Source organism: Salvelinus sp. IW2-2015, linkage group LG23 (assembly GCF_002910315.2).
Source record: "Salvelinus sp. IW2-2015 linkage group LG23, ASM291031v2, whole genome shotgun sequence".
In the NCBI taxonomy this organism is placed as follows: domain Eukaryota; kingdom Metazoa; phylum Chordata; class Actinopteri; order Salmoniformes; family Salmonidae; genus Salvelinus; species Salvelinus sp. IW2-2015.
Genome location: NC_036863.1, coordinates 38,699,415 through 38,725,441, shown reverse-complemented (window position 1 = coordinate 38,725,441; position 26,027 = coordinate 38,699,415). Strand labels below are relative to the sequence as shown.

Below are 26,027 nucleotides of genomic sequence, written 5' to 3'. Positions count from 1 at the left end.
TTGGAAGCAGTCCCGTCTGTCTCCAGCACGCCCATGGAGCCTGTCTGTCTGTCCGGAGCACGACTGCTGAGTGTGCCTGTGGCTGAGAGTATCAGGGACCTCACAGAGACTATCTGCCCTGTGACCTTTGGTCTCACCTATGTACCTGAACTATGAGCACAAAGATGAACTCTGGGACAGCTAGCGGCTCCCCGGCCTGCCCCACCCCGCCCCGCCGGTCCGCTCCTCTTCTGCGGTCGCTTCTGTACATTCCTCTCTTTTGAATGTGTAAACCTGTACACGTGGTGTGAAAATTCCTCTATAAATGTGTATCAAGAGAATGGAACAAAGACAAAAAAGCGTTTCTTTTTAAATTATTCCTATTATTATTCTACTATTATTATCATCTGGGTTTGTAAACTGCTGATCCATCTGGTAAACCTCAGCAGGCCCCATCTTTGGAAACAGACAGATGAGAAAAAGCGACAGGGGGAAACTAAGGTTTCGGATAAGCTATTTTTAATTGTGGTTAAAGCTATAGACTTTTTTAAATTATGAATTGTGCATGGCTGTGTCTTGAGTGTAAAACAACAAAATACTGCAGTTTGGGAACTGGACTGAAATAAAAAATAAATAAAACATCATTGTAAATTAACTTTTTGGTTTGAATAGATTTACTTTGACCTTTAAGTAGGGATTACCCGGCAAGTCATTTTGAGCAAGGGAGTACGGTAGTTTAGACACATGCAGTATACCCTTTAGACATTTCAAGTTGCTCAGTGGAAGGATACAAATTGATGACCGTAGTCCAAAACTTACACTGTAGATACTGTACATTCAGGTTATTCAAGACTTTACAATATTGTGTAGCAAAAACTTAAACATTTGGTCTGTTTCTCAACAATATCAAAAGAGGCACATACATTTCTATATGATAACAAACATGCTATTAAAATGTATATGCTGCATCATTTTGTAGACAGATACGATATGTGTATCACTTCAGTGAGCTATTGTGTTTCAGAGTGTATAGTTTAGTATAAAATAATTGCATTTTGTCTTGCTTCATGCGGACTTTTTCACATTCATTCACCTTTCAAAAAGGCATAACTTGTCTCTTTACAAAACACAAAGTAATGCAATAACAGTAAGAAAAAATGTACTCCGGAAGGCTTGAAGGTTCTTCTTGGTCAATGACCATGCCAGTCCTTAAAAGATTATGAGCTCACATTCATAGACATTCTGACAACCAAATGATGTCTTGTGGTGATAAGCTCCTGTCCAAAGTCTCCTTCTGGCGTTGTTATTGCAAGCAAGAGGTGACAAGAGTGTTGTATACATTGTCAATGTGACCCAGGTAGTAGTCAGCTGATCCAGGTCACATCTCTGTGAGCTCGGTGCAGGTGACGATGCGGAGGGTGATGGAGCCAGGCATCTCGTCGGCCATGGCTCTGCCTCTTTTCCTTAGCTGGAGCCTCTGGGGTTTGGTCGAGTCTTTTAATGAGCCTGTCAGAACCACCTGGCCCAGGAACTGGTCCTTCACAGCGTTACTATTCCACACCTGGGGAAGAGGACAAGAAGGGAGGGGTAGACCAGGTAAGACCAAAGCATGAAAACTACACTAACACTAAGAACATCAAGTGTACCAATTCATGAATCACTTTATCTTTAGTTCCCATTGGTATTTATGATATTTGACACCTCTATATCTTACCTCCACAGTGATTGGCTTCCTGGGCTTCTTTCTGTAGAAGATGGCTCTGGTCTCAAACACCGGGTCCAGGGTGTCTGCCTTAACTGTTGACCGGACTGAGTGGCCCTCACAGGACACGATCACATATGGATCTGCACCTGCACAATGACACAGTATGAACCAGCCATAAGGTCATGCTGAGTAAACTCTTGTGATGTCTATTTCTGACTTATGTTTCCCACAGTCGTGGCCAAAAGTTTTGAGAATGACACAAATATTATTTTCCACAAAGTTTGCTGCTTCAGTGTCTTTAGATATTTTTGTCAGATGTTGCTATGGAATTCTGAAGTATAATTACAAGCATTTCATAAGTGTCAAAGGCTTTTATTGACAATTACATGAATTTGATGCAAAGAGTCAATATTTGCAGTGTTGAACCTTCTTTTTCAAGACCGCTGCTATCCGCCCTGGCATGCTGCCAATTAACTTCTGGGCCACATCCTGACTGATGGCAGCCCATTCTTGCATAATCAATGCTTGGAGTTTGTCAGAATTTGTGTGTTTTTGTTTGTCCACCCGCCTCTTGAGGATTGACCACAAGTTCTCAATGGGATTAAAGTCTGGGGAGTTTCCTGGCTATGGACCCAAAATATTGATGTTTTGTTCCCCGAGCCACTTAGTTATCACTTTTGCCTTATGGCAAGGTGCTCTATCATGCTGGAAAAGGCATTGTTCGTCACCAAACTGTTCCTGGATGGTTGGGAGAAGTTGCTCTCGGAGGATGTGTTGGTACCATTCTTTATTCATGGCTGTGTTCTTAGGCAAAATTGTGAGTGAGCCCACTCCCTTGGCTGAGAAGCAACCGCACACATGAATGGTCTCAGGATGCTTTACTGTTGGCATGACACAGGACTGATGGTAGCGCTCACCTTGTCTTCTCCGGACAAGCTTTTTTTCCGGATGCCCCAAACAATCGGAAAGGGGATTCATCAGAGAAAATGACCTTACCCCCTTCCTCAGCAGTCCAATCCCTGTACCTTTTGCAGAATATCAGTCTGTTCCTGATGTTATTCCTGGAGAGAAAAGGCTTCTTTGCTGCCCTTCTTGACACCAGGCCATCCCCCAAAAGTATTTGCCTCACTGTGCGTACAGATGGACTCACACCTGCCTGCTGCCATTCCTGAGCAAGCTCTGTACTGGTGGTGCCCCGATCCCGCAGCTGAATCAACTGTAGGAGACGGTCCTGGCGCTTGCTGGACTTTTTTGGGCGCCCTGAAGCCTTCTTCACAACAATTGAACCGCTCTCTTTGAAGTTCTTGATGATCCGATAAATGGTTTATTTAGGTGCAATCTTACTGGCAGCAATATCCTTGCCTGTGAAGCCCTTTTTGTGCAAAGCAATGATAACGGCACGTGTTTCCTTGCAGGTAACCATGATTGACAGAGGAAGAACAATGATTCCAAGCACCACCCTCCTTTTGAAGCTTCCAGTCTGTTATTCAAACTCAATCAGCATGACAGAGTGATCTCCAGCCTTGTCCTCGTCAACACTCACACCTGTGTTAACGAGAGAATCACTGACATGATGTCAGTTGGTCCTTTTGTGGCAGGGCTGAAATGCAGTTGAAATGTTTTTTGGGGATTCAGTTCATTTGCATGGCAAAGAGGGACTTTGCAATTAATTGCAATTCATCTGATCACTCTTCATAACATTCTGGAGTATATGCAAATTGCCATCATACAAACTGAGGCAGCAGACTTTGTGAAAATTAATATTTGTGTCATTCTCAAAACGTTTGGCCACGACTGTATAGTATTCATTAGAGGTCATGCCGAGTATACTCTCATAATGTCTATTTCTGACTTATGTTTCCCTGTAATGTATAGTATTCATTAGAGGTTGTGGAGCGTTCCCTAACCCCCTGTGCTGTCCTGGTTCTCCAGCCCCTCTGCTCCGTGGATGTAGATCTGGGACACAGCATGGGGGTAGCCAGTGAATGCACTCCAACACCTCATCCTGGGTTTGTGTTCTGTTAGCTCTCTGAGAGACAAAAAGTAATGCTAAAAACTGCATCGACATCATACTAAAGTGTGTTATTACATCTAAATAGGGCTCTTAGCTATGCCACAGGTCTAGTTCCAGTACCTGCATCCTGAGTCTACATCAGTGTAAACACGCAGCATGAACTCTCCCAGAATCTCCGGTTTTAAGGTGGAGGGGATGATGATGTAGCGACCCTTGGGGAGCGTGACCCTCGTGAACACCGTGCGGGCGTTGATGTACTTCGACGTTTGCACGTTCATCTGGGTGATGATGTTATGCATGCGGTACTTTCTGTTCAGTTCCACCTTAAATCAGAAGAAATCATTTCTCACCATGACTGTTCGCCAATGTTTGTTATTTCAGCTTGAACAGATTGAAACTCTAAATCATTGGTAACACTTCATTTTATTTAAGGGGTATTTCACCATATTCCAGCCTGCACAAACCACATGATAAACAATATTTTAAATTGTTAAATCATTTAATTGTGCATTTGACAATGGGTCAAGAACACACTTCTCCAGCTTACCAGTGACCATCAAAGGTGAGTATTTGCACACTGTATGGCATCATGTCAAAACTGTGAACATAGTGCCAATGGTGACGGTGGGGTTATTGTATGGGCTGGCATAAGCTACGGACAACGAACACAATTGCATTTTATCAATGGCAATTTGAATGCACAAGATCCCGAGGCCCATTCTCGTGCAGTTCATCTGCCGCCATCACCTCATGTTTCAGCATGATAATGCACGGCCCCATGTCGCAAGGATCTGTACACAATTCCTGGAAGCTGAAAATGTCCCAGTTCTTCCAAGGCCTGCATACTTACCAGACATGTCACCCATTGAGCAAGTTTGGGATGCTCTGGATTGACGTGTACGACAGCGTGTTCCAGTTCCGACCAATATCCAGCAACTTCACACAGGCATTGAAGAGTGGGACAACATTCCACAGGCCACAATCAACAGCCTGATCAACTCTATGCGAAGGAGATGTCGCGCTGCATGAAGCAAATGGTGGTCACACCAGATACTGACAGGTTTAATGATCCACGCTCCTACTTATTTTAATGGTACTGTATCAGTGACCAACAGATGCATTTCTGTATTCCTAGTCATGTGAAATCCATAGATTAGGGCCTAATGAATTTATTTCAATTGACTGATTTCCTTATATGAACTGTAACTCAGTCAAATATTTTTTATTATTGCATGTTGCATTTATATTGTTGTTCAGTATAGTTACCATGTACAGAATATACTTTCCATGCAATCTGTCAATTTTGGGGGGGATTAGCTAGCACACCACCTAATTGTCTATTCTTGACTAACTAGCTAGCTAACTACCTAAAGCTGGCAAATATGCTATGATCACTACTCGCTAGCTAACTAGATAGCTAACATTAGCTGGGCTCGGTGGTCTTATCTTCCCTGAACCTTGTCCTCAGGGTAGCCTAAGGGTATTATGTGAGACACACCCAGCATGTTAACGTTAGCTTGCTGGCGAACTACTTGTGTCGACACAAGCACTATTATTGCTAGCTGGATAACACAACAACTAGCTAGGTAGCTAACTTGGCCTAACTAGCTACAGTGCCTTCAGAAGGTATTCATACCCTTTGACTTATTCCACATTTCGTTGTGTTACAGCCTGATTTCAAAATGTATTAATCATCACACAATACCCCGTAATGACAAAGTAAAACCATGTTTTTAGAATTTTTTGCAAATGTATTGAAAATGAAATACAGAATATCTCATTTACATAAGTATTCACAGCCGAGTCAATACTTGTAGACACAGCTGTGGGTCTTTCTGGGTAAATCTCTAAGAGCTTTCCACACCTGAATTAATGATTGTTGATCATTGCTAGACAACCATTTTCAGGTCTTGCCATAGATTTTCAAGTAGATTTAAGTCAAATCTGTAACTCCGCCACTCAGGAATATTCACTGTCTTCTTGGTAAGCAACTCGTGTAGATTTGGCCTTGTGTTTTAGGTTATTTTCCTGCTGAAAGGTGAATTCATCTTCTAGAGTCTGGTGGAAAGCCGACTGAACCAGGTTTTCTTCTAGGATTTTGCCTGTGCTTAGCTCCATTTTGTTTCTTTTTTATCCTGAAAAACTTTCCAGTCCTTAACCAATACAAGCATACTCATAACATGATGCAGCCACCACTATGCTTGAAAATGTGTTTTATTGGATTTGTCCCAAACATAACACTTTGTATTCAGGACAAAACGTGGTTTGCTTTGCCACATTTTCTGCAGTATTACTTTAGTTCCTTGTTGCTAACAGAATGCATGTTTTTTTAAATTTTATTCTGTACAAGCTTCCTTCTTTTCCCTCTGTCAATTAGGTTAGTATTGTGGAGTAACTACAATGTTATTGATCCATCCTCAGTTTTCTCCTATCACAGCCATTAAACTCTGTAACTGTTTTAAAGTCACCGTTGGCCTGCTAGTGAAATCCCTGAGGGGTTTCCTTCCTCTCCGGCAACTGAGTTAGGAAGGACACCTGTATCTTTGTAGTGACTGGGTGTATTGAAGACTATCCAAAGTGTAATTTATAACCTCGCCATGCTCAAAGGGACATTCAATGTCTGCTTAAATGTTTTTACCCATCTACCAATAGGTGCCCTTTGTAAAGCATTGGAAAACCTCCCTGTGGTTGAATCTGTGTTTGAAATTCACTGCTCGACTGAGGGACCTTACAGATAATTGTATGTGTGGGGTACAGAGACGAGTTAATCATTAAAAAATCATATTAACCACTATTATTTCACACAGAGTGAGTCTATACAACTTATTATGTGACTTGTAAGCAACATGTTACTCCTGAACTCATTTAGGCTTGCCATAACAAAGGGGTTGAATACTTATTGACTCAAGACATTTAAGCTTTTCACTTTGTAATTCATTTGTAAAAGTCAAGGGGTGTGAATACTTTCTGAAGGCACTGTATACTATATATGCCTAAACTATAGAAATTATGATGATAATTAGGGATAATGTAGAGCGTCTATGCTAAGTCATACATTCTTCTTCTCTACCACAGATTCTCACAAGGTATCAGACTACAGGATGGGAAAGGCTTACAAGAAAGAAACAGATAAAGACAGTCAGACGGAGTTGTCGATTTCTATTGTTACTTGTAATGTTAAAAATAGCTAGCTATCTAGGCTACTCACCATATTATATAAGCTTTAGATTTTAAATCACCACTAGAATAGTTATTTTTATGTTATTGAGTAGGCCTATAGCTTTGTTTAATCTAATTAATAAAAGTATTAATCTAACAATAAAAATCCTTATTATTCTGTTGCAGTAAAGTTGATGAAACTAAAATCTCATCTTTTGTTTGTAAGTATTTTACTTGATAATGAGTAATGAGTAATTATAGTTACCTATGAGCAATTTCTATATAAAGTTACACTTCACTTTAAATAGCAAAATCCTGTGTAACAACTAGGCCAACCTTGTACTTATGAACAGGGGCGCAACTTTCACAGAGTACATGTAATATCTGCATAAGTACAATGTAATTACTAGGTGTTACACAGGATTTAATTAGTTTAAAAAGTGTAACACCTAGTAATTACATTATACTTATGCAGATATTACATGTACTCTGTGGTGTACATCCCACTTGGATGGTTCTTCCAGAAGCCTTAAAATGAGGGCCAGATTGTCAGGATTGATCATGTACTGTATACAGTGCATTCGGAAAGTATTCAGACCCCTTGACTTTTTCAACATTTTGTTACGTTAAAGACTTTTTCTAAAATGGATTCAATTATATTTTCCCGTTATCAATGTACACACAATACCCTATAATGACAAAGCAAAAAGAGGTTTTTATAAATTTTTGCAAATTTATAAAAATGAAAAAACTTAATATCACATTTACATAAGTATTCAGACCCATTACTCAGTACTTTGTTGAAGCATCTTTGTCAGTGATTACATCCTTGAGTCTTCTTGGGTATGACGCTACAAGCTTAGCACACCTGTATTTGGGGAGTTTCTCCCATTCTTCTCTGCAGATCCTCTCAAGCTCTGTCAGGTTGGATGGGGAGCGTCGCAGCACAGCTCTTTTCATGTCTCCCCAGATTGGATTCAGGTCCGGTATCTGGCTGGGCCACTCAAGGACATTCAGAGAACTTGTCCCAAAGCCACTCCTGCGTTGTCTTGTCTGTGTGCTTAGGGTCGTTGTCCTGTTGGAAGGTGAACATTCGCCCCAGTCTGAGGCCTCTCTGTACTTTGCTCCATTCATCTTTCCCTCGATCCTGACTAGTCTCCCAGTCCCTGACGCTGAAAAACATCCCCCACCAGTGTGATGCTGCCACCAACATACCTCAGCGTAGGGATGGTGCCAGGTTTCTGCCAGACATTCAGACCAAATAGTTCAATCTTGGTTTCATCAGACCAGAGAACCTTGTTGCTCATGGTTTGAAAGTCCTTTAGGTGCCTTTTGGCAAACTTCAAGTGGGCTGTCATGTGCATTTTACTTAGGAGTGGCTTCCGTCTAGCCACTCTACCATAAAGGCCTGCTTGGTGGAGTGCTGCAGAGATGGTTGTCCTTCTGGAAGGTTCTCCCATCTCCACAAAGGAACTCTGGAACTCTGTCAGAGCGACCATCGGGTTCTTGGTCACCTCCCAAGATTGCTCAGTTTGGCCGGGCGGCCAGGTCTAGGAAGAGTCTTGGTGGTTCCAAACTTCTTCCATTTAAGAATGATGGAGGCCACTGTGTTCTTGGGGACCTTCAATGCTGCAGAAATGTTTTGGTACCCTTCCCCACTTCTGTGCCTCGACATAATCCTGTCTCGGAGCTCTAGGGACAATTCCTTCCACCTCATGGCTTGATTTTTGCGCTGACATGCACTGTCAACTGTGGGACCTTATATAGACAGATGTGTGCCTTTCCAAATCATGTCCAATCACTTGAATTTACCACAGGTGGACTCCAATCAAGTTGTAGAAACATCTCAAGGATGATCAATGGAAACAGGATGCACCTGAGCTCAATACTGAGTCTCATAGCAAAGGGTATGAATACTTATGTAAATAGGGTATTCCTGTTTTTTTTGTATAAATTTGCAAAAGTAAAAAAAAAAAAATGTTTTCGCTTTGTCATTATGGGGTATTTTGTGTAGCTTGATGAGGGAAAACATTTATTTCATCAATTTTAGAATAAAGTTGTAATGTAACAAAATGTGGAAAAAGGGCTGAATACTTTCCGAATGCTCTCACACATTAATTACAAGATACGCTTCATTTGAAGTAGCTAAATCCTGTGTAACACCGAGTAATTACGTTGTACTTATGCATGTATTACATGTACTCTGTGGTGTACTTGTGGGTTTAGCCTCTCACTTGGATGGCAAAGAGTATCAGGTTGTCATAATGGGTACTGCACACAGTAATTATAAGTACTTTGTTTATTATAATCTGGGAGGACACCCATATGGTAGACCCCAGTCAGTGAGGTTGACCTATATCTTATCTGTTTTAGTAAACTCAATCAAGTTACAATTAACTGCATGTATTTACACTGTAATAAGAACCCCTTAAAATGAAGTGTTACCGATTCGTTTCGTGATTACAGGTCTCATTGGCCAATGTTGCCATTATAGGTAATGTCTACCCATTATTGTAAACACCCACTGGCTGATTTGCTGTTTGTTCAACGGATGAAGAGAGAAAAGGGAAATTCCATTGATTTAGCCAAATTCTTGTACGGATGGGGAAGCCAAACATGTAGCACAGAGAACTTCTCCCCTAAAATAAACTGCAGTTGGACCAACGCCCCACGCTCCAGACATGCACCCTGTCCTTTGGACAAACCCTCACTGACCCAGTCTCTCACCCCAGTCCCACTGCAGTCAATCTAAGAGAGTGTTAATATGAACTACCTTGAAGACGGTGAAGCCAAGGGTGAGGTTCTCTCCTTGGCCGATACGTCTGTGGATCTTCATGTCTCTCTGCTGTAGGGAGATCAGAACCTCGTCCACCTCCTTGGTCATGTCAAACAGGTACTGGGGGTTCTGTAGGAAGGTCTGTTTGTAGTTCATGCAGCCGCCACAGCGGTTGTGCAGAGGCTCTGAATGCTTGGTCCAACTCCCGAAATGCACCACTTCGTGCCATGTCTTGTGGATGGTGAGCAGAGAAGTGTTGATGAGATGACACACGTCTGCATCCGTGAAGTACTTACACCAGTCTGGAAACGCCATCCTATGGAGATAACACACAGAGAGAGACACAAATTAAGACTGGTAGATACTATAAAACTTCAATCAAACGCAGTCCCTTTTGATAGCTGGGCATCAGCACACATTTCAGCAAATTTACACCGGTTTCAAATAAATGCTGGGTCTAAATGAATTGTTTACTAGGTTTCCATGAAATATCATGATTTTTTTTAGGTTTAATGTTTTATTTGTTACAATAAATAATTCAGGAATGAATTGAAATAATTATGGAAATCTGTTTTTACACAGATGATCAATTATATTGACCAGATACTCAAGTGGCCGCTCTAACAATGAAAATAAGTGTCTTCAAAAATGGTAGGCAGTCAGGAAGAGTCAAGATCAGGTGGGACCATTCTGGCCAATGAGAGGGCAGATATGTATGTGAACAACTAATCTAACGTAGAAAGCATAAAAGTAACACCTGAAACCAGATCTCCTACATACTGGTCTTGACAAGTAGAAGAACATTTTTTTGAGGGAAGTTCTGTTCTGCACTGTTCAACCAATCCAGTAACTGTGGAGGAGTTAAGATGGAGTGTCGCCTTGATAACGTTCCAAAGTGGAAATCGTGTCACAGGCTCTTTTTCCATTTCTCCTGAAAACTGTAACATCCGGTTATTGGGGACTCGACAGTGGCTCGTGAACATCAGGCACAACTCCAATATAAAGTGTTTTTTCTCAAAGTTGTCTGGATGTCACGTGTCCTACTTATATTAGCACACTCGTAACAACCTAAGCATTACAAACAGTGTAGCTATTCCTCCGCAAGGCAATCAAACAAGCTAAGTGTCAGTATAGAGACAAAGTAGAGTCGCAATTCAATGGCTCAGACACGAGAGGTATGTGGCAGGGTCTACAGTCAATAAAAAAAACAGCCCCATCGCGGACCCCGATGTCTTGCTCCCAGACAAACTAAACAACTTCTTTGCTCGCTTTGAGGACAATACAGCGCCACCGACACGGCCCGCTACCAAAACCTGCGGGCTCTCCTTCACCGCAGCCAACGTGAGTAAAACATTTAAATGTGTTAACCCTCGCAAGGCTGCCGGCCCAGACGACATCCCTAGCCGCGTCCTCAGAGCATGCGCAGACCAGCTGGCTGGTGTGTTTACGGACATATTCAATCAATCCCTATCCCAGTCTGCTGTTCCCACATGCTTCAGGAGGGCCACCATTGTTCGTGTTCCCAAGAAAGCTAAGGTAACTGAGCTAAACGACTATCGCCCCGTAGCACTCACTTCCGTCATCATGAAGTACTTTGAGAGACTAGTCAAGGATCATATCACCTCCACCCTACCTGACACCCTAGACCCACTCCAATTTGCTTACCGCCCCAATAGGTACACAGACGACGCAATCGCAATCACACTGCCCTAACCCATCTGGACAAGAGGAATACCTATGTAAGAATGCTGTTCATCGACTACAGCTCAGCATTTAACACCATAGTACCCTCCAAACTCATCATTAAGCTTGAGACCCTGGGTCTCGACCCCGCCCTGTGCAACTGGGTCCTGGACTTTCTGACGGTGAGGGTAGGAAACAACATCTCCACCCCGCTGATCCTCAACACTGGGGCCCCACAAGGGTGCGTTCTCGGCCCTCTCCCGTACTCCCTGTTCACCCATGACTGCGTGGCCATGCAAGCCTCCAACTCAATCATCAAGTTTGCAGACGACACTACAGTGGTAGGCTTGATTACCAACAACGACGAGACGGCCTACAGGGAGGAGGTGAGGGCCCTCGGACTGTGGTGTCAGGAAAATAACCTCACACTCAACGTCAACAAAACAAAGGAGATGATCGTGGACTTCAGGAAACAGTAGAGGGAGTACCCCCCTATCCACATCGACGGGACAATAGTGAAGGTGGAAAGTTTTAAGTTCCTCGGCGTACACATCACAGACAAACTGAAATGGTCAACCCATACAGACAGCGTGGTGAAGAAGGCGCAACAGCGCCTCTTCAACCTCAGGAGGCTGAAGAAATTTGGCTTGTCACCAAAAACACTCACAAACTTTTACAGATGCACAATCGAGAGCATCCTGTCGGGCTGTATCACCACCTGGTATGGCAACTGCTCCGTCCACAACCATAAGGCTCTCCAGAGGGTGGTGAGGTCTGCACAACGCATCACCGGAGGTAAACTACCTGCCCTCCAGGACACCTACAACACCCGATGTCACAGGAAGGCCAAAAAGATCATCAAGGACAACAACCACCCGAGCCACTGCCTGTTCACCCCGCTATCATCCAGAAGGCGAGGTCAGTACAGGTGCATCAAAGCTGGGACCGAGAGACTGAAAAACAGCTTCTATCTCAAGGCCATCAGACTGTTAAACAGCCATCACTAACATTGAGTGGCTACTGCCAACATACTGACTCAAATCTCTAGCCACTTTAATAATTAAAAATTGCATGTCACTTTAAACAATGCCACTTTATATAATGTTTACATACCCTACATTACCCTACAATCTCATATGTATATACTGTACTCTATACCATCTACTGCATCTTGCCTATGCCGTTCGGCCATTGCTCATCCATATATTTATATGTACATATTCTTATTCATTCCTTTACACTTGCGTGTAAAAGTTAGTTGTTGTGAAATTGTTAGATTACTTGTTAGATATTACTGCATGGTCGGAACTAGAAGCACAAGCATTTCGCTACGCTCGCATTAACATCTGCTAACCATGTGTATGTGACCAATAAAATTTGATTTGATTACTTCTGTTTGATCAAATAAGCCATACAAAAACATGCACAAAAACAATCAACAACTTTGGGAGTACAGACCCCTTGAAATCGGCCAATCGCCCTCTAGTGACAAAAGTAAAAACTGACGAAAAATCACAGTCAGAGGAGAATTATTATTAAGGAAAATATATATTTCTTTAAAGAAATAGAGGCATGCTGAGACAAAAAAACGTGATACAGTGTATAAATGATAACACATTAGTGCAGGAAATTAAGAATTTTTATAAAATGCTGGAAGTGAATGCTGGTATTACACAATTAACTATGGCAAATGAGAAAAAGCTGTGTGATTTAAGGAAATAGACGCATGGCTTAAATAGAAGCCTGCCTCTAAAAAGTGCCTGTTGTGTTGATTTAAGCAAATAAACTCCCGGGCTATTAATTGAAATTTTACGGTAGATAAACCACTATCTCATGCGCTGAACAGAAGAGATAATAGTCTTTAATTGTTTTGTTTACACTCACCAGAACTCCCCATCGTTTTCTACTGTGATGCCAAGCTTATCCCTCTCCATGCTGCCAACCCTTTCCCATTCTGCTGAGCTGAAGTGAGGAGGGGGAGAGACAACAGGAAAGAGGGAGAATGAAATAATGAGTTGATGTGTTCACATGGGCACTGAAGTGTGGAGAGGTTGAACTGCACGTGAGCGGGGAGGATAAAGGCTCCATGTCCTCCACACCTGTCACTCCAGGCTCCGTTCCACTCAGTCTTTCCCCAGGGGTTTCTCATGCGGATCAGGGGGATGGTCTTGTTCTGGAAGTAGGCCATCAGACCGTGGCCCAACCGTACCTTCTTCACTGCAGTCACTGAGTAGGCATGGCCCTTCACTAGCCCACACGCCATCCAAGCCTCGATTTCAGAAGGAGACGCCTAAGAGAGTGACAAACACATTAGTCAGTCACTTCCCACTGGGCACACACTGGTTGAATAAATGTTGTTTCAGCATCATTTGTCAACATATTGTGACATGGAATCAATGTGGAAAATACATTGGATTTTTTTTAAAGTAATCAACCAGTACGGTTTTCAATTTAATTTCAACCAGGCTTGTAAACATTGAAATTAGGGTACACTCTGTGGAGTGTACGGCTTAAAGTGGTCCTATGGACAGATACTCAAATCTCCGCTGTGGAGCTTTGCAGCTCCTTCAGGGTTATCTTTGGTCTCTTTGTTGCCTCTCTGATTAATACCCTCCTTGCCTGGTCCGTGAGTTTTGGTGGGCGGCCCTCTTTTGGCAGGCTTGTTGCGGTGCCATATTCTTTCAATTTTTTAATAATGGATTTAATGGTGCTCCGTGGGATGTTCAAAGTTTCAGATATTTTTTTATAACCCAACCCTGATCTGTAGTTCTCCACAACTTTGTCCCTGACCTGTTTGGAGAGCTCCTTGGTATTCATGATGCCGCTTGCTTGGTGGTGCCCCTTGCTTAGTGGTGTGGCAGATTCTGGGGCCTTTCAGAACAGGTGTATATATACTGAGATCGTGTAACAGATTATGTGACACTTAGATTGCACACAGGTGGGCTTTTTTTTAACAAAATAGGAAAAACGCCAAGCGGGATGAATACTTTTGCAAGGCACTGTATAAACTCATTCATCCATGGTTGATTGGAGCTTTGGAAGTTTAGAAGTAGTTACCATTAGCCCTATAAATAGAATGCCAAATTCACAATATTAATAATAGACTTTTTCAGTTTAAAGTCAATGTATTTAAGTTGAAGTTTTACCATAATTTCAATGTTTACAAGGCTGGTTGAAATGAGAAACTGTACTGGTTGATGACTTTTTTCAAATCCAATGTATTTTCCACGTTGATTCCCACATCACAATACGTTGAAACAACATTGATTTAATCAGTGTTTGCCCAGTGTGTTCTGCCCCTGTGACAGTTACCTGTGACTATATACAGTGTGCTGACCAATTGAACACGATCAATTGAGAAGACAGACCTTGATGGAGCAGCTGATGATTCCACCCCTGTCGTAGACTTTGAGCAAGTCCTCAAACAGGTTGTCTATTTTCTCCTGGTCTTTGTGGAAAACGTCAGCCTCCAGGTTAATGGCCTCTGTCACGGCTCCACTGAAATCAACAACCGCATCACCAGTGTTGCCCCCGTCCAGCGACTCATAGCAGCCAGAGAGCCTGGAGACAAGAGGAGAGACAGAAGAGGATACAGAGAGGTCAGAGGGCAAAAAAGGGGAGTTGAAAGGAGGGTTGAGTAATGTTTAGAGTATACTGACTTGGCATAGGCTTTTTCAAGCAGGGCACTCCAGAACTCGTTGTTGAGTTTGGAGTGGCAGTAGATGAGCTCTCTGTTGATGGTGGGCAGGCGGTCATCCACCACCACATCCACCCACTCCCCAAACACCCAGAACTGGAAGTGGAAGATGCCAGCGTAGTTCACCGGGTGCTTAGAGTCCCACTCCTGCTCCTTCCAGTCAGGGATGACCTGTCAACACACAGGGCTTCACAGTGAACCACATGTCTAGTAAAATGTTCATAGTTTTCAACTTGGGTGGGAATATTGGCGAGTGCTTATTTTCCTAGCCAGGTTCATTTGAATATAAGGAAAATATTAATGTTGCTGAGGGATAGTAGGGTAATTTAAGAAGGAAACATGACACTGTTTTCCATTCAATGACAGTAAAAAGCCCCTCAGGTGAATTCCTCACATCAACTATGTTAATTAAACTGAGTCGGGTATCAACAGTTTGGAATGACATAGACACCCATCCACATACGTCACATACATAATGTATATGTTCCTTCCCAAACAGCACCATGTACTGTATATCTCCATACGGGGACTAAAGGAAACTAATACACACGGAAATACACATACAGTCTTCTCTTGCAACGCTCATCTCAGACTGTGACCAGACAGGAGGAAATCAAACTCACCTTCTGCCAGAGGTCTGGTTTCAGTGCCAAGCAGGAGCACGCCGCCACAAACCAGCAGTTACCCAGACGGCCCTGGTTCAGGTCATGGGAGCTGATGCCCTCCACAAACAGATGAGGCTCGTCGCTGATTTCCTGTACCAACGAGAGGATTTGGAAAATGCAAATACATCTTAGAATGTGCTCAGTGATTATGCTTGTAACAATATTTTTACCAAATAGTTCTGGCTTTGAACATGTTTTGTTTTAAAATGAGTTGGAACTCTCTTGAGGTGTTGTACTTTTGTGAGAAAGAAGAAATTGTAATTTCTCTTCTTGTCACTTGAGCAACGTGCCATATAAAGCACAGATAAGGGAATACATTAATTAAACAGGAATACTATAACTCTGTCTCCCACCACTGAACAGATTGGCAGTGATACAACCATAGATTATTTTTTTCTCTGACAGTATTGAAACATGTTCTGTCATATACTATATATCTCACACACTACGTAAAGTACACACTTCGAGACCATTCCCAGTAACACCCTCACCCCAATTTCACACCACAGTTTGTTGTCTGTCACCACCATGACCATTGTGGATGACATTCACCATGACATACATCGCCAAGGCCAGCGTTGTTGTTCCTTATGGACAACCTTTAACACAATCCTCCAGAGACAACCACTCAAAAGGAATTGACCTTTGAAGTACTCCATCACAAAATATTGTATGAGCAAACAACACCTTCCACAATACCTTTATATGGCTAAATATAACACAGTCATACTGTTTGTACATCAATGCCAGAGGTCTTGTAAAAGTCTTGTCAAAGCCAGAACGTATGAAAGTTCAATCATAAACATGACATTGGTTTCAATATTGCACCAGAGGAAGGTCATGATCTGGTCCCAGACAGCAGTCTATAGCACTCTGATAAGCTTCCATTTGACTAACATCAAACATCAACCTATAAATTGGTGTTTTAAGCAATAACATTTCCCCCAAAACTATGAGTAAAAACACGAGCAATACAAATTGTGACATTCTATTTCCTGTTTGGTGTTTTTGCATGCAGACAGTGCATGCAGACTCTGCTTTTGGTATTATATATATAAAATAATAAAGCACAGGTTTATTTTTCTCTTGGTCAAATCTGCTCACAGGTGACTGCTCAGGTGACTGCTTAGGTGACTGCTCAGGTGACTGCTCAGGTGAATCAAAAATCAAATTGAAGTGCTCTGTTTAGTCGTCTCAGTCACTCACCCTTGGTCTCTTCCACTCCACGATACCAGGAGGTGGTTTCCTGTAAAACAGGGATGCGTTGGTAACTGGAAACTCTGGATCCTCAAACAGTTTCTTGTCCTCCAGACATTCCTTCTTCAGCTCCGAGTAATGCTGGTTCTTGTATGAAGTGGCCGTGGAGAACATGGTTCAGACGCTGCAATCTCCAAACTGCAAACTGACCACAGAAGAAGACGTCATGTTATTTTATAGGCAGACTATCTGGAGAGTCCTTGTCAGCTGAGGGTCTGTCATTGTTCACCTTTGACTCTGGGTGTCTGGACAAGAGCTCAGCATACCATACACTAATACATCCCATAAATCCCAGAGTAGCGCTTTCTTGGAAAATGTTGTAATGGCATTTTTCCTTTGAATCATCGAAGTTTGGACATAGTCTCCAAGGCAAACTCCCACAGGGCAAACAATTGGTCTCAGGATAAATACATCCAATACCCAATATGCTAACTATTGTGCATATTTTAATAAATGGAAGTAAAAACAGTCTTCAGCAAACAAAATCTACGAACAAATACTCTACATCACTTTCAAAGTTAGGGTCAACCATGGATTTTACTGTACTCTGACCTTTGACTCAAAAACAGCGGTAACCCTTTATTTTAAGGGTCCATAAAAAACATTTATAAGGCGTTTATAAACCATTTATAAGGCATTTACAGTTTGCTCACCCTTTATTACTAATTACTCCCACATGTTTTACAGTTAGTAAGCTAGTTTTTCACAACTGTATACATATTTCCTTAAATATCCTGTGTTGTGTGCTTATTCTTTTACCAGGTACTGCTGGAATGTCGAGCAATTTCATACACATCTTTGTGAGAGAAATTACAGTGGTAACTCAAATATGTATAAAGTATTTAAAAAGCATAAATAGCGCTCACTTTAGATTAAGGGCTGAAAAGATGCTTTAGTAATGATTAGTAAATGGTTTATACATGTGGGAGTAATGATTAATAAATGGTAAATACTTTCTAAATGTCTTGTAAATTATTTATTACGGACCCTTAAAAATAAAGTGTTACCAAAACAGCAAAAGGCTAAACTTTTACTGGTTTTGCGATGGAAACATCCCATGTGTGCCAAGTTTTCAGACGAAAAACATCTGTTCAAAACATCTTCTGTCCTCTGGGAATATTATGATTTTCTAACTCTTTGACTGGTACAGGGCACTTTACCCCATCCCCCTGACCCCTGACCACAGAGGTCAAACTCTTTATAAACAAGATCTGATATTGTGACTGTCTGCCACTGCAGTCACGTCCTTTTGCTGTCTGCCATGAATAACACAGACACAAATAATTCCATTTTGTTGTCACCGGAGCGCAATCAAGCTCTAAACTCCCAGTGAGTTGTCGGTAATTACATTTCCCAAAAACATTACACACTTTAGAAAATGCCTCTCAGAGCGAAGCCCATTAGTATCACAGTGAGATTCAGTTCATGATAAGGCTGTCGTGAGGATGATGACAGTTCATTATCATCATGTCCAACATTCTGCTACCTTCAGTTTTCAGACAGAACATTAAGCAGAAAAGCCCCCACATTCAATACACTAGAATAATTAGTGGAATAAATTCGAATATTTGTATCTTACTCTGTCCTTCTCTCTCTCCTGTACACTGTCTCTCTCCTTCCTTCACACTCAGAACAGCCACATTGTACATTGATTGCATGTATCTTCCTCAAACTAAGACAAAGAAAGCAAAGAGATACTTAATTAAATATATGCAGGTTGCTTATTGTATTATTTATATTATAGACATTTGTCATAATGAATCTTGCCCTGGAGGCAGAACTGAGCAATGTCCTCTAGATGGGCCAGCTGCAAAGTCTAGATTGTCTATATAGTAAAACTGTATGAAAACAAAAAAAATCTTTTTGATCTTAATTTAAGGTTAGGCATTAGGGTTAGCAGTGTAGTTAAGGTTAGGGTTAGGTTTAAAGTCAGATTTGATGACTTTGTGGCTGTGCCAGCTAGCGACCATGAACTCTGCAGAGATGCCCCCAGGGTAAGACGCATGACAATAAATGACAACCTGCTAATTAAGTAATAATATATGCTTTTATCCAAAGCGACTTACAGTCATGGTGCACACATTTTACATATGTGTAGTCCTATACCAATCATTCCCAATTTAAGTATCTTTAAAAGAAAGCTCAGCAAAACGACTGTCTACTGTACCTCACTCATAGAAATTGGTGGAATCCCTGTGGAACGTGTCCGACACCGTGTAGAATGCCCCAAAGAATTCAGGCCCGGTACAATATGGGTCTACTAAATAAACTGGCCGGTGAGTGTATGTCTGGCTGGCTAGTGGCTTGTGTGGATATTGAATATGGTGGTTAGCTGGAGTGCATGCATAGCAGCAAAGAGCAGTAGATCAGAGGCACTTACCAGGGCTGTGCACAGACATTTTGATGGGCATGTGGTCAACAACAACAAAAAGTGCACCCCAAAAAAGATTTCCCTGCACCAGGGGACACAGATTCTTTAAGGAATTATTACAAAACGAGGGGAAAGCAGCACACTGATGAGTAAAGTATTTTGCTGAACTATTTTGAACTTGAATACATTTTACACTTATTAACAACGACCAAAACAATTCCAGTCAAAATAGAAGATATTTAAGAAATAATGTGGTCTACCATGACTATATCCAACCCAACTCCATTTGTTGCCAGTGTCATGTATTCCAGTGGTTTTCAAACATTTTGACCTGCAACCCTCAAAAAGGAGTCGTACAAAACTTGCGACCCTCACGCACAAGAAAAACAAAAGAATCTGCGTTTTACATCTGCATTTGGAGCTGAAAGTCATTCATTTTAGCAGCCAATATCAACTGGGGATATATCATGTCACTTCTCTGGAGTACAGGGGCCTCATTTATCAATATTGTGTATAAACTATTCTAAAATACTGCTTACAAATGGAATTTAGAATGTTCTTATGCATAGAAAAAGTGTGATTTATCAAACAATCCTACGACCGTAATATGTACACCAGGAGGAGATAACCATTGACCATCTCAGCCTCAGATAACCATCTCAGCCTCAGATAACCATCTCAGCCTCAGATAACCATCTCAGCCTCAGATAACCATCTCAGCCTCAGATANTCTCAGCCTCAGATAACCATCTCAGCCTCAGATAACCATCTCAGCCTCAGATAACCATCTCAGCCTCAGATAACCATCTCAGCCTCAGATAACCAACTCAGCCTCAGATAACCATCTCAGCCTCAGATAACCATCTCAGCCTCAGATAACCATCTCAGCCTCAGATAACCAACTCAGGCTCCGTGCTCGTGCCTGATCTTTCGAAACCCCCCTAATTAACCATATTTGGTTAAAATCCTCCCTTTCAAGCCGGTGGGGACTATACAACACCGTACTATGAAATACAAACGTGCAACCAAAAAAAGCTTAGACATTTTTTTTTCTCCCTAGACTTAAATAGAGGTGCTAGTGTCAGAGATTGAGAACAACCAAAGGGTTATATTTGTCCTTTCGAACAATTTCTAAGTCAATGCTACAGCCTGTGACCTCCCAAGTGGTGCAGCGGTCTAAGGCACTGCATCACAGTGTTGATCCCCGGCTATGTCACAACCCACCGTGACCGGGAGTCCCATAGGGCAGTGCACAATTGGTACAGTGTTGTCTGGGTTAGCGGATGGCTTGGCCGTGGGGGCTTTACTTGGCTCATGGCGCTCTAGCAACTCCTTGTGGCGGGCTGGGCACCTGCAAGCTGACAACGGTCATCAGTTGACCGGTGTTTCCTCTGACACATTGGTGCAGCTGGCTTCCAGGTTAAGCGAGTGGGTGTTCAGAAGCAGTGCGGATTGGCGGGTCATGTTTTGGAAGACGCATGACTTGACCTTTGCCTCTCCCGAGCCCGTTGGGGAGTTGCAGCTATGAGACAAGATCGCAATTGGATATCACAAAAAGGGTGAGAAAAAATGTATAGTGTTACAGCCCACGCTTCTATGCAAAATACGAATTGTTGTTCAATATGTTGTTTATTATTACATTATTTTGTTTATATCTCCTGCCTAAGTATAGGCTCTGAAATTAAATAGGCTAAAATATGATGTCACGCTCCTAATCCTATTGCACAGCAGTACTATAGCCTACCCACACTACTCACATAGGCTACTGTCAAGGCTACCGGTCTATTTACTTTAGAGCATGCTTGGCTATTAAATTAGTGATTGATAAATGGTAGCCTCCTACTTGTTGTGAAGCGGGAAATCATTTAAATCAGTCATGTCAGAAAAGGAGAGACGGACTGCACTATGATTATGATTTAGGCCTATATAATAAAAGTAAAATAAAATATTATACGACATGCTGTTATGCGGGTATCTTCTTACCAACAGCAAATGCATTTGCTCTATCAGGCCTACGTTTAAATGTTTTTATTAGCCTGGCATTATTATAATTCCGGTGCATCAAACACCTCACATTTTCCCCAAACGAACAATAAGCCTATTTGCTTGCAGTAGTTGATCAACCTTCTAGAAGTTGTGCACATGGATGGTTTGAGATTTGCGTGGAGGCACTTTCCCGTCAAGTTCAAAATAAATACCAACCTTTGCCGGAAATATGGCGCAAGAGTGTATTTTTTGGTGTGCACACACGTTTGATGAATGAGGCCCCAGAGCAAGCAAATTCATATGGCCTACTTGTAGATGAGGCTGCAGAATTGGATAGAAAGCATGTTCTGTCTGCACCACACCATCACTTTGGAGGGAAGCCTTTCTGCACCACCTGGTCTCAGAGCATTTCGTATTATTCTGTAGGTAGATCCGAGACACTCCGTTTAGTATGATATGTTAGGTTCGTATGGTATGTATTCATTTTTCGATGTCCATCACCCATTTTGTATGATATGCTATGAAATACAATTCCTATTATATGTTATAATTTGCAAAACGTACAATGTGTTACGTATCTGCTAAATGTATGATATGTTACGAATTCTAGCTAGGTGGCTAGGTGGCTAATGTTAACTAGGCTAGGGGTTAGGGTTAGTGGTTAGGGTTAAGGTTAGGGTTAAGTTTAGAAATGAGGTTAAAAGGTTAAGGTTAGGGTTAGGGTTAGGGTTAAGGGAAGGGTTAGCTAAAATGGTTAGGGTTAGGCGAAGGGTTAGCTAAGTAGTTGCAAAGTAGCTAATTAACTCAAGTTGTCCACAATGAGATTCAAACTCGGAACCTTTGGGTTGCTAGACATGAGTGTTATACGCCCACCCACCCACACCAAACCTAACATATCATACTAATCTGAGTGTCTCGGATTTACGTTTACTTTATTAAGGTCTAGTCTATGAGACCAGGCTGGTCTGCAGGCTGCAGAGTGCTCATTGCCAGCCGGGTAGTGAGGGCTATGCACAGACATTTGTTCTCAAAATGAAAAAAGGCCATTACATTTTTTTTTATGTTTAATGTTTAATGTTAATGTTTAATGTTTTAATGTTTTTTAAATAAACATTACTTTCATAATTCATTTATATCACACCAAATTCCTCAGCAGGAGGCAGGCAGGTAGAGGTGTAAATTGGGGTTCAATGTATTTACACAGCGCTGGTGATGATGGTGACAAATGTACAATTCAATTATATTTACAAAGTTCTAGACTTCAAAGTTTCTATTCAAAAGAAAAAATCTCTCAGGCAAAACCTGTACTAACCATACAAGGCACGGGTGGGGTCTACCGGGCTCAGCTCAGATACTGCCTCCCCTTGAGCTACCCAAAAGTGATCTGCCGAAACATTCCCAAACGGACACTTTATATGCAAGAAGCCACACTTATTCTGGCACACATGCCAGGTACATGGGGTGGCAGGTAGCCTAGTGGTTAGAGTGTTGGACTAGTAACTGAAAGATTGCAAGATCGAGTCCCCGAGCTGACAAGGTAAAAATCTGTCGTTCTGCCCCTGAACAAGGCAGTTTACCCACTGTTCCTAGGCTGTCATTGTAAATAAGAATTTGTTCTTAACTGACTTGCCTAGTTAAATAAAGGTTAAATAACATCTATGTGTGTTAAACAACATTGGACAAGATGGAGAAACTGGACACATGTTCTCCTAAGAAAATGACAAAACTGGTAAATCTAGTTACATCTTTTTCCCATAATATTGAAGGCAGTGTGACGATACAGCTGCTTATCTTAGGACATATATCAAGTAGCCACCCAAACTAGGCCTGTCTGAAATCAGAAGATGATCAATCAAATCGCACTGTCACTGTTCAACTTATCACGGTTGTTGTGTTTACTATGATAATGGTCTATTTTAGTGCATACTGATACAATAGTCTTAGACTCGGTGTCACCAACAATCTACTAAAAAGCTGTGGCTGTTTAAATGATTTTGGTAAGTTCATAAGAATGCATTATTAAAGGTTTTGTTACTAATACAGTTAGAAAAAGAATGGTGGCAAAACTAGAAAAACTTAATTCACTGTCATAATGTCTGTATGATACATGTTGTATTTGGAATACTATAATCACTATCTCATTGGGAGTATGTAGGCCAACACATCCAATTGGGTTTCAGTTTAACATAGCAGAGCTGCCCTAGATGCAAGTTGTTTCGTGGAGGCTGTGATAGACAGCGTTCCGTTCCCTCTACAACTGCTACTGAAGAAATTGAGTGATACTGCTTCTAAAAGGGGAGTACATGTTATGTAGCCCTCTTAAACAAGACAATTTGACAACTTCATACACAAGAAAAATGGCTCAAGTTAATGTCAAATCAAATGTAGGCCTAGTTCTCCACAGTGTTGTGGCTCTTACCTGTTCTTGTCCTCCTCGAATCCCAATGGGAGTCCTGGAGTTCCTTACAGGGTTGTTAAGATGCCACCTCTGATACGCCTTGTCAAGTTCTACTGGGATGTTCCAGCTACAGCCAAAGGGTTGTGTCCTCCCGTCTGTCCCCTCCCTAGGACAACAGTCTGCATCATTTGACTCCGAGTCCCACGGTAACGTCGGCACGTTTTAGTGACCCTTTTAAACACTGTGTTTGAGCTACAGACTTCTGCATCTGCTGATACCAACCATTAGCCTTGTGCAATTACCGGGGGCTGAGCTAGAACAGTGTTTGTGAGACAGTGGCAGATCCCCAAAACTGTTCTTCTCACAAAAATGTCTGTAAAGTCTGAACAGTTAGAACTACAAAAACTATTATGATTCCACTATGAAAAGCTGAGACTCACACAAACGCGCATGTAATCTGTTTTGCTCTGTGACACTCACGAGCCACACAAGAGTTGCTAGAAGGTAAGGGTTCTTCTACATAGAAGATCATTGGACATCCCAGGAAATAGATAGTGTCTGTAATACTAAAATAAGCTCACATAGTTGTTGTCACAAACTGACTAGTTTCATTTCCAACTGAGCAAACAATTTCTGTACTTACAGCAATCTTATGAATTGATTTTCTGTCAAGTTTTTGCTTGGCGGACAGGCCAGGCTCCAGGATGACATGCCTGAGACGGTATTTTAAATCCATGGGGGGGGTCACAACTAGTATTGTTTTAGAGCCCTAATAACACAAGTTAGATTGGTCCTATATTGTTAAAATGTTTTATCTGAAATATAGCCATACACAAACGTTGTTTTATATAATAACAACACAAGAAAGATAAAGTATATATAACTATTTTGATTTAAAAAAATGACACATATATTTATTAGTTCCAAACAGGACAATCAACAATTTGAGAAATAAAATGTTCTTGTTGTTTTTCACACATACCCCTCCCCCCCCCCCAACCCTAAGATAGACAAAACCATAATAACCAAACATTAACAGAAAAAAACACATTTCTAATAATACAAATAAATAAAAAGTATAATATGCAGTCGCAGATAGTTCAGATTACGCGTCGACTATAGCCAATATTCACATAAAAAATAGAGAATATACAGATCAACAGTTACAATGCTTCTACTATAATCACCGGTTTGCAAAAACTCAGATCCCAAATATCAGGAAACTCTGGGGCTTTCTTTTTCACTATTTAAGTACATTTTTCAAGAGCCAGGCTTGACGTTAATTCTTTTAATAAATGACCAAGTGAGGGGGAACTGACATACTTCCAGTGGAGAGCAACTGAATGTATAGCTTGTAATAGACAGAGGTCAACCATTTCTTCTCTCTCCTATGTAAAGACAAATTCTCTGGGTAAAGATTTAGGAAGTTTAGGGATTAGTGGTATTGGGGTAGTCTCAGAGATAATCTCAGAGATATAGCGCAGTACTGAGATCCAAAACTTTTGTATCTCAGCACATTCCCTCAGGCAATGATCTAAGGTGCCTAAATGTGTGTTACTATTAACACACAGGACTGGGATATTAGGGTCAAATTTGTGGAGCTTAACAGGGGTGATACACACCACTGTTCAAAAGTTGTGGGTCACTTAGAAATGTCCTCGTTTTTTAAAGAAAAGCTAATTTTCTGTCCATTAAAATATATCAGAAATACAGTGTAGACATTGTTAATGTTGTAAATGACTATTGTAGCTGGAAACGGCAGATTTTTTATGGAATATCTACATAGGCCCATTATCAGCACCCAACACTCCTGTGTAGGCAATGATGTCCATCTGTTGATGGATTTTGTTACACTCATAATCAGGTTTCAGGTAAGACCCAAGTGCAGACTGTGTAGAAGTAACAATGTTTATTGTAACAGTGGCAGGCAAACGACAGGTCAAGGCAGGCAGGGGTCAATAATCCAGGCTTGAACAAGCAAGACAAACTGGCACAGACAGACAGAACAGGTAAAAATACCCAGGGGATAAGTGGGTAAGATGGGCGACACCTGGAGGGGGTGGAGACAAGCACAGGTGAAACAGATCAGGGCGTGATAGTACTCCCCCCCTCTAGGGACACCTCTTGGCGTCCTACCTGGGCGGATACCTGGTTGACTGGGGTGCTGGCGGTGAAAGTCGGCGATGAGGGCCGGGTCCAGGATGTCTTTAGCGGGAACCCAGCACCTCTCCTCCGGGCCATAACCCTCCCAGTCAACCAGGTATGTCCCGGGGCAGGCAGAGCTGACTTCAGGCAATGAGTGTGGCAGGACGGGCTCCAACTCATGATGGCACCAGT

General features: G+C 41.8%; 1 protein-coding gene across 2 annotated transcripts; it reads right to left on the bottom strand.

Moving 5' to 3' along the window:
• Nucleotides 1-420: 420 nt before the first annotated feature.
• Nucleotides 421-24,298, bottom strand: LOC111951003 (calpain-5-like). Of its 2 annotated transcripts, none has more exons than XM_023968955.2 (12): nucleotides 23,712-24,298; nucleotides 16,885-17,080; nucleotides 15,637-15,768; nucleotides 14,976-15,184; nucleotides 14,685-14,877; nucleotides 13,416-13,606; nucleotides 13,201-13,278; nucleotides 9,631-9,949; nucleotides 3,819-4,021; nucleotides 3,592-3,713; nucleotides 1,694-1,830; nucleotides 421-1,540 (listed from the first exon to the last, which is right to left on the bottom strand). In XM_023968955.2, the coding sequence occupies exons 2-12, from the start codon at nucleotides 17,047-17,049 to the stop codon at nucleotides 1,358-1,360; spliced, it is 1,932 nt and encodes a 643-aa protein (XP_023824723.1). In that variant the 5' UTR covers nucleotides 17,050-17,080; nucleotides 23,712-24,298; the 3' UTR covers nucleotides 421-1,357. The 2 variants fall into 2 exon arrangements, with proteins under 2 accessions (XP_023824723.1, XP_070290706.1); XM_070434605.1 differs by lacking the exon at nucleotides 23,712-24,298 and adding an exon at nucleotides 18,515-18,748.
• Between the last annotated feature and the right edge of the window lie 1,729 nt (nucleotides 24,299-26,027).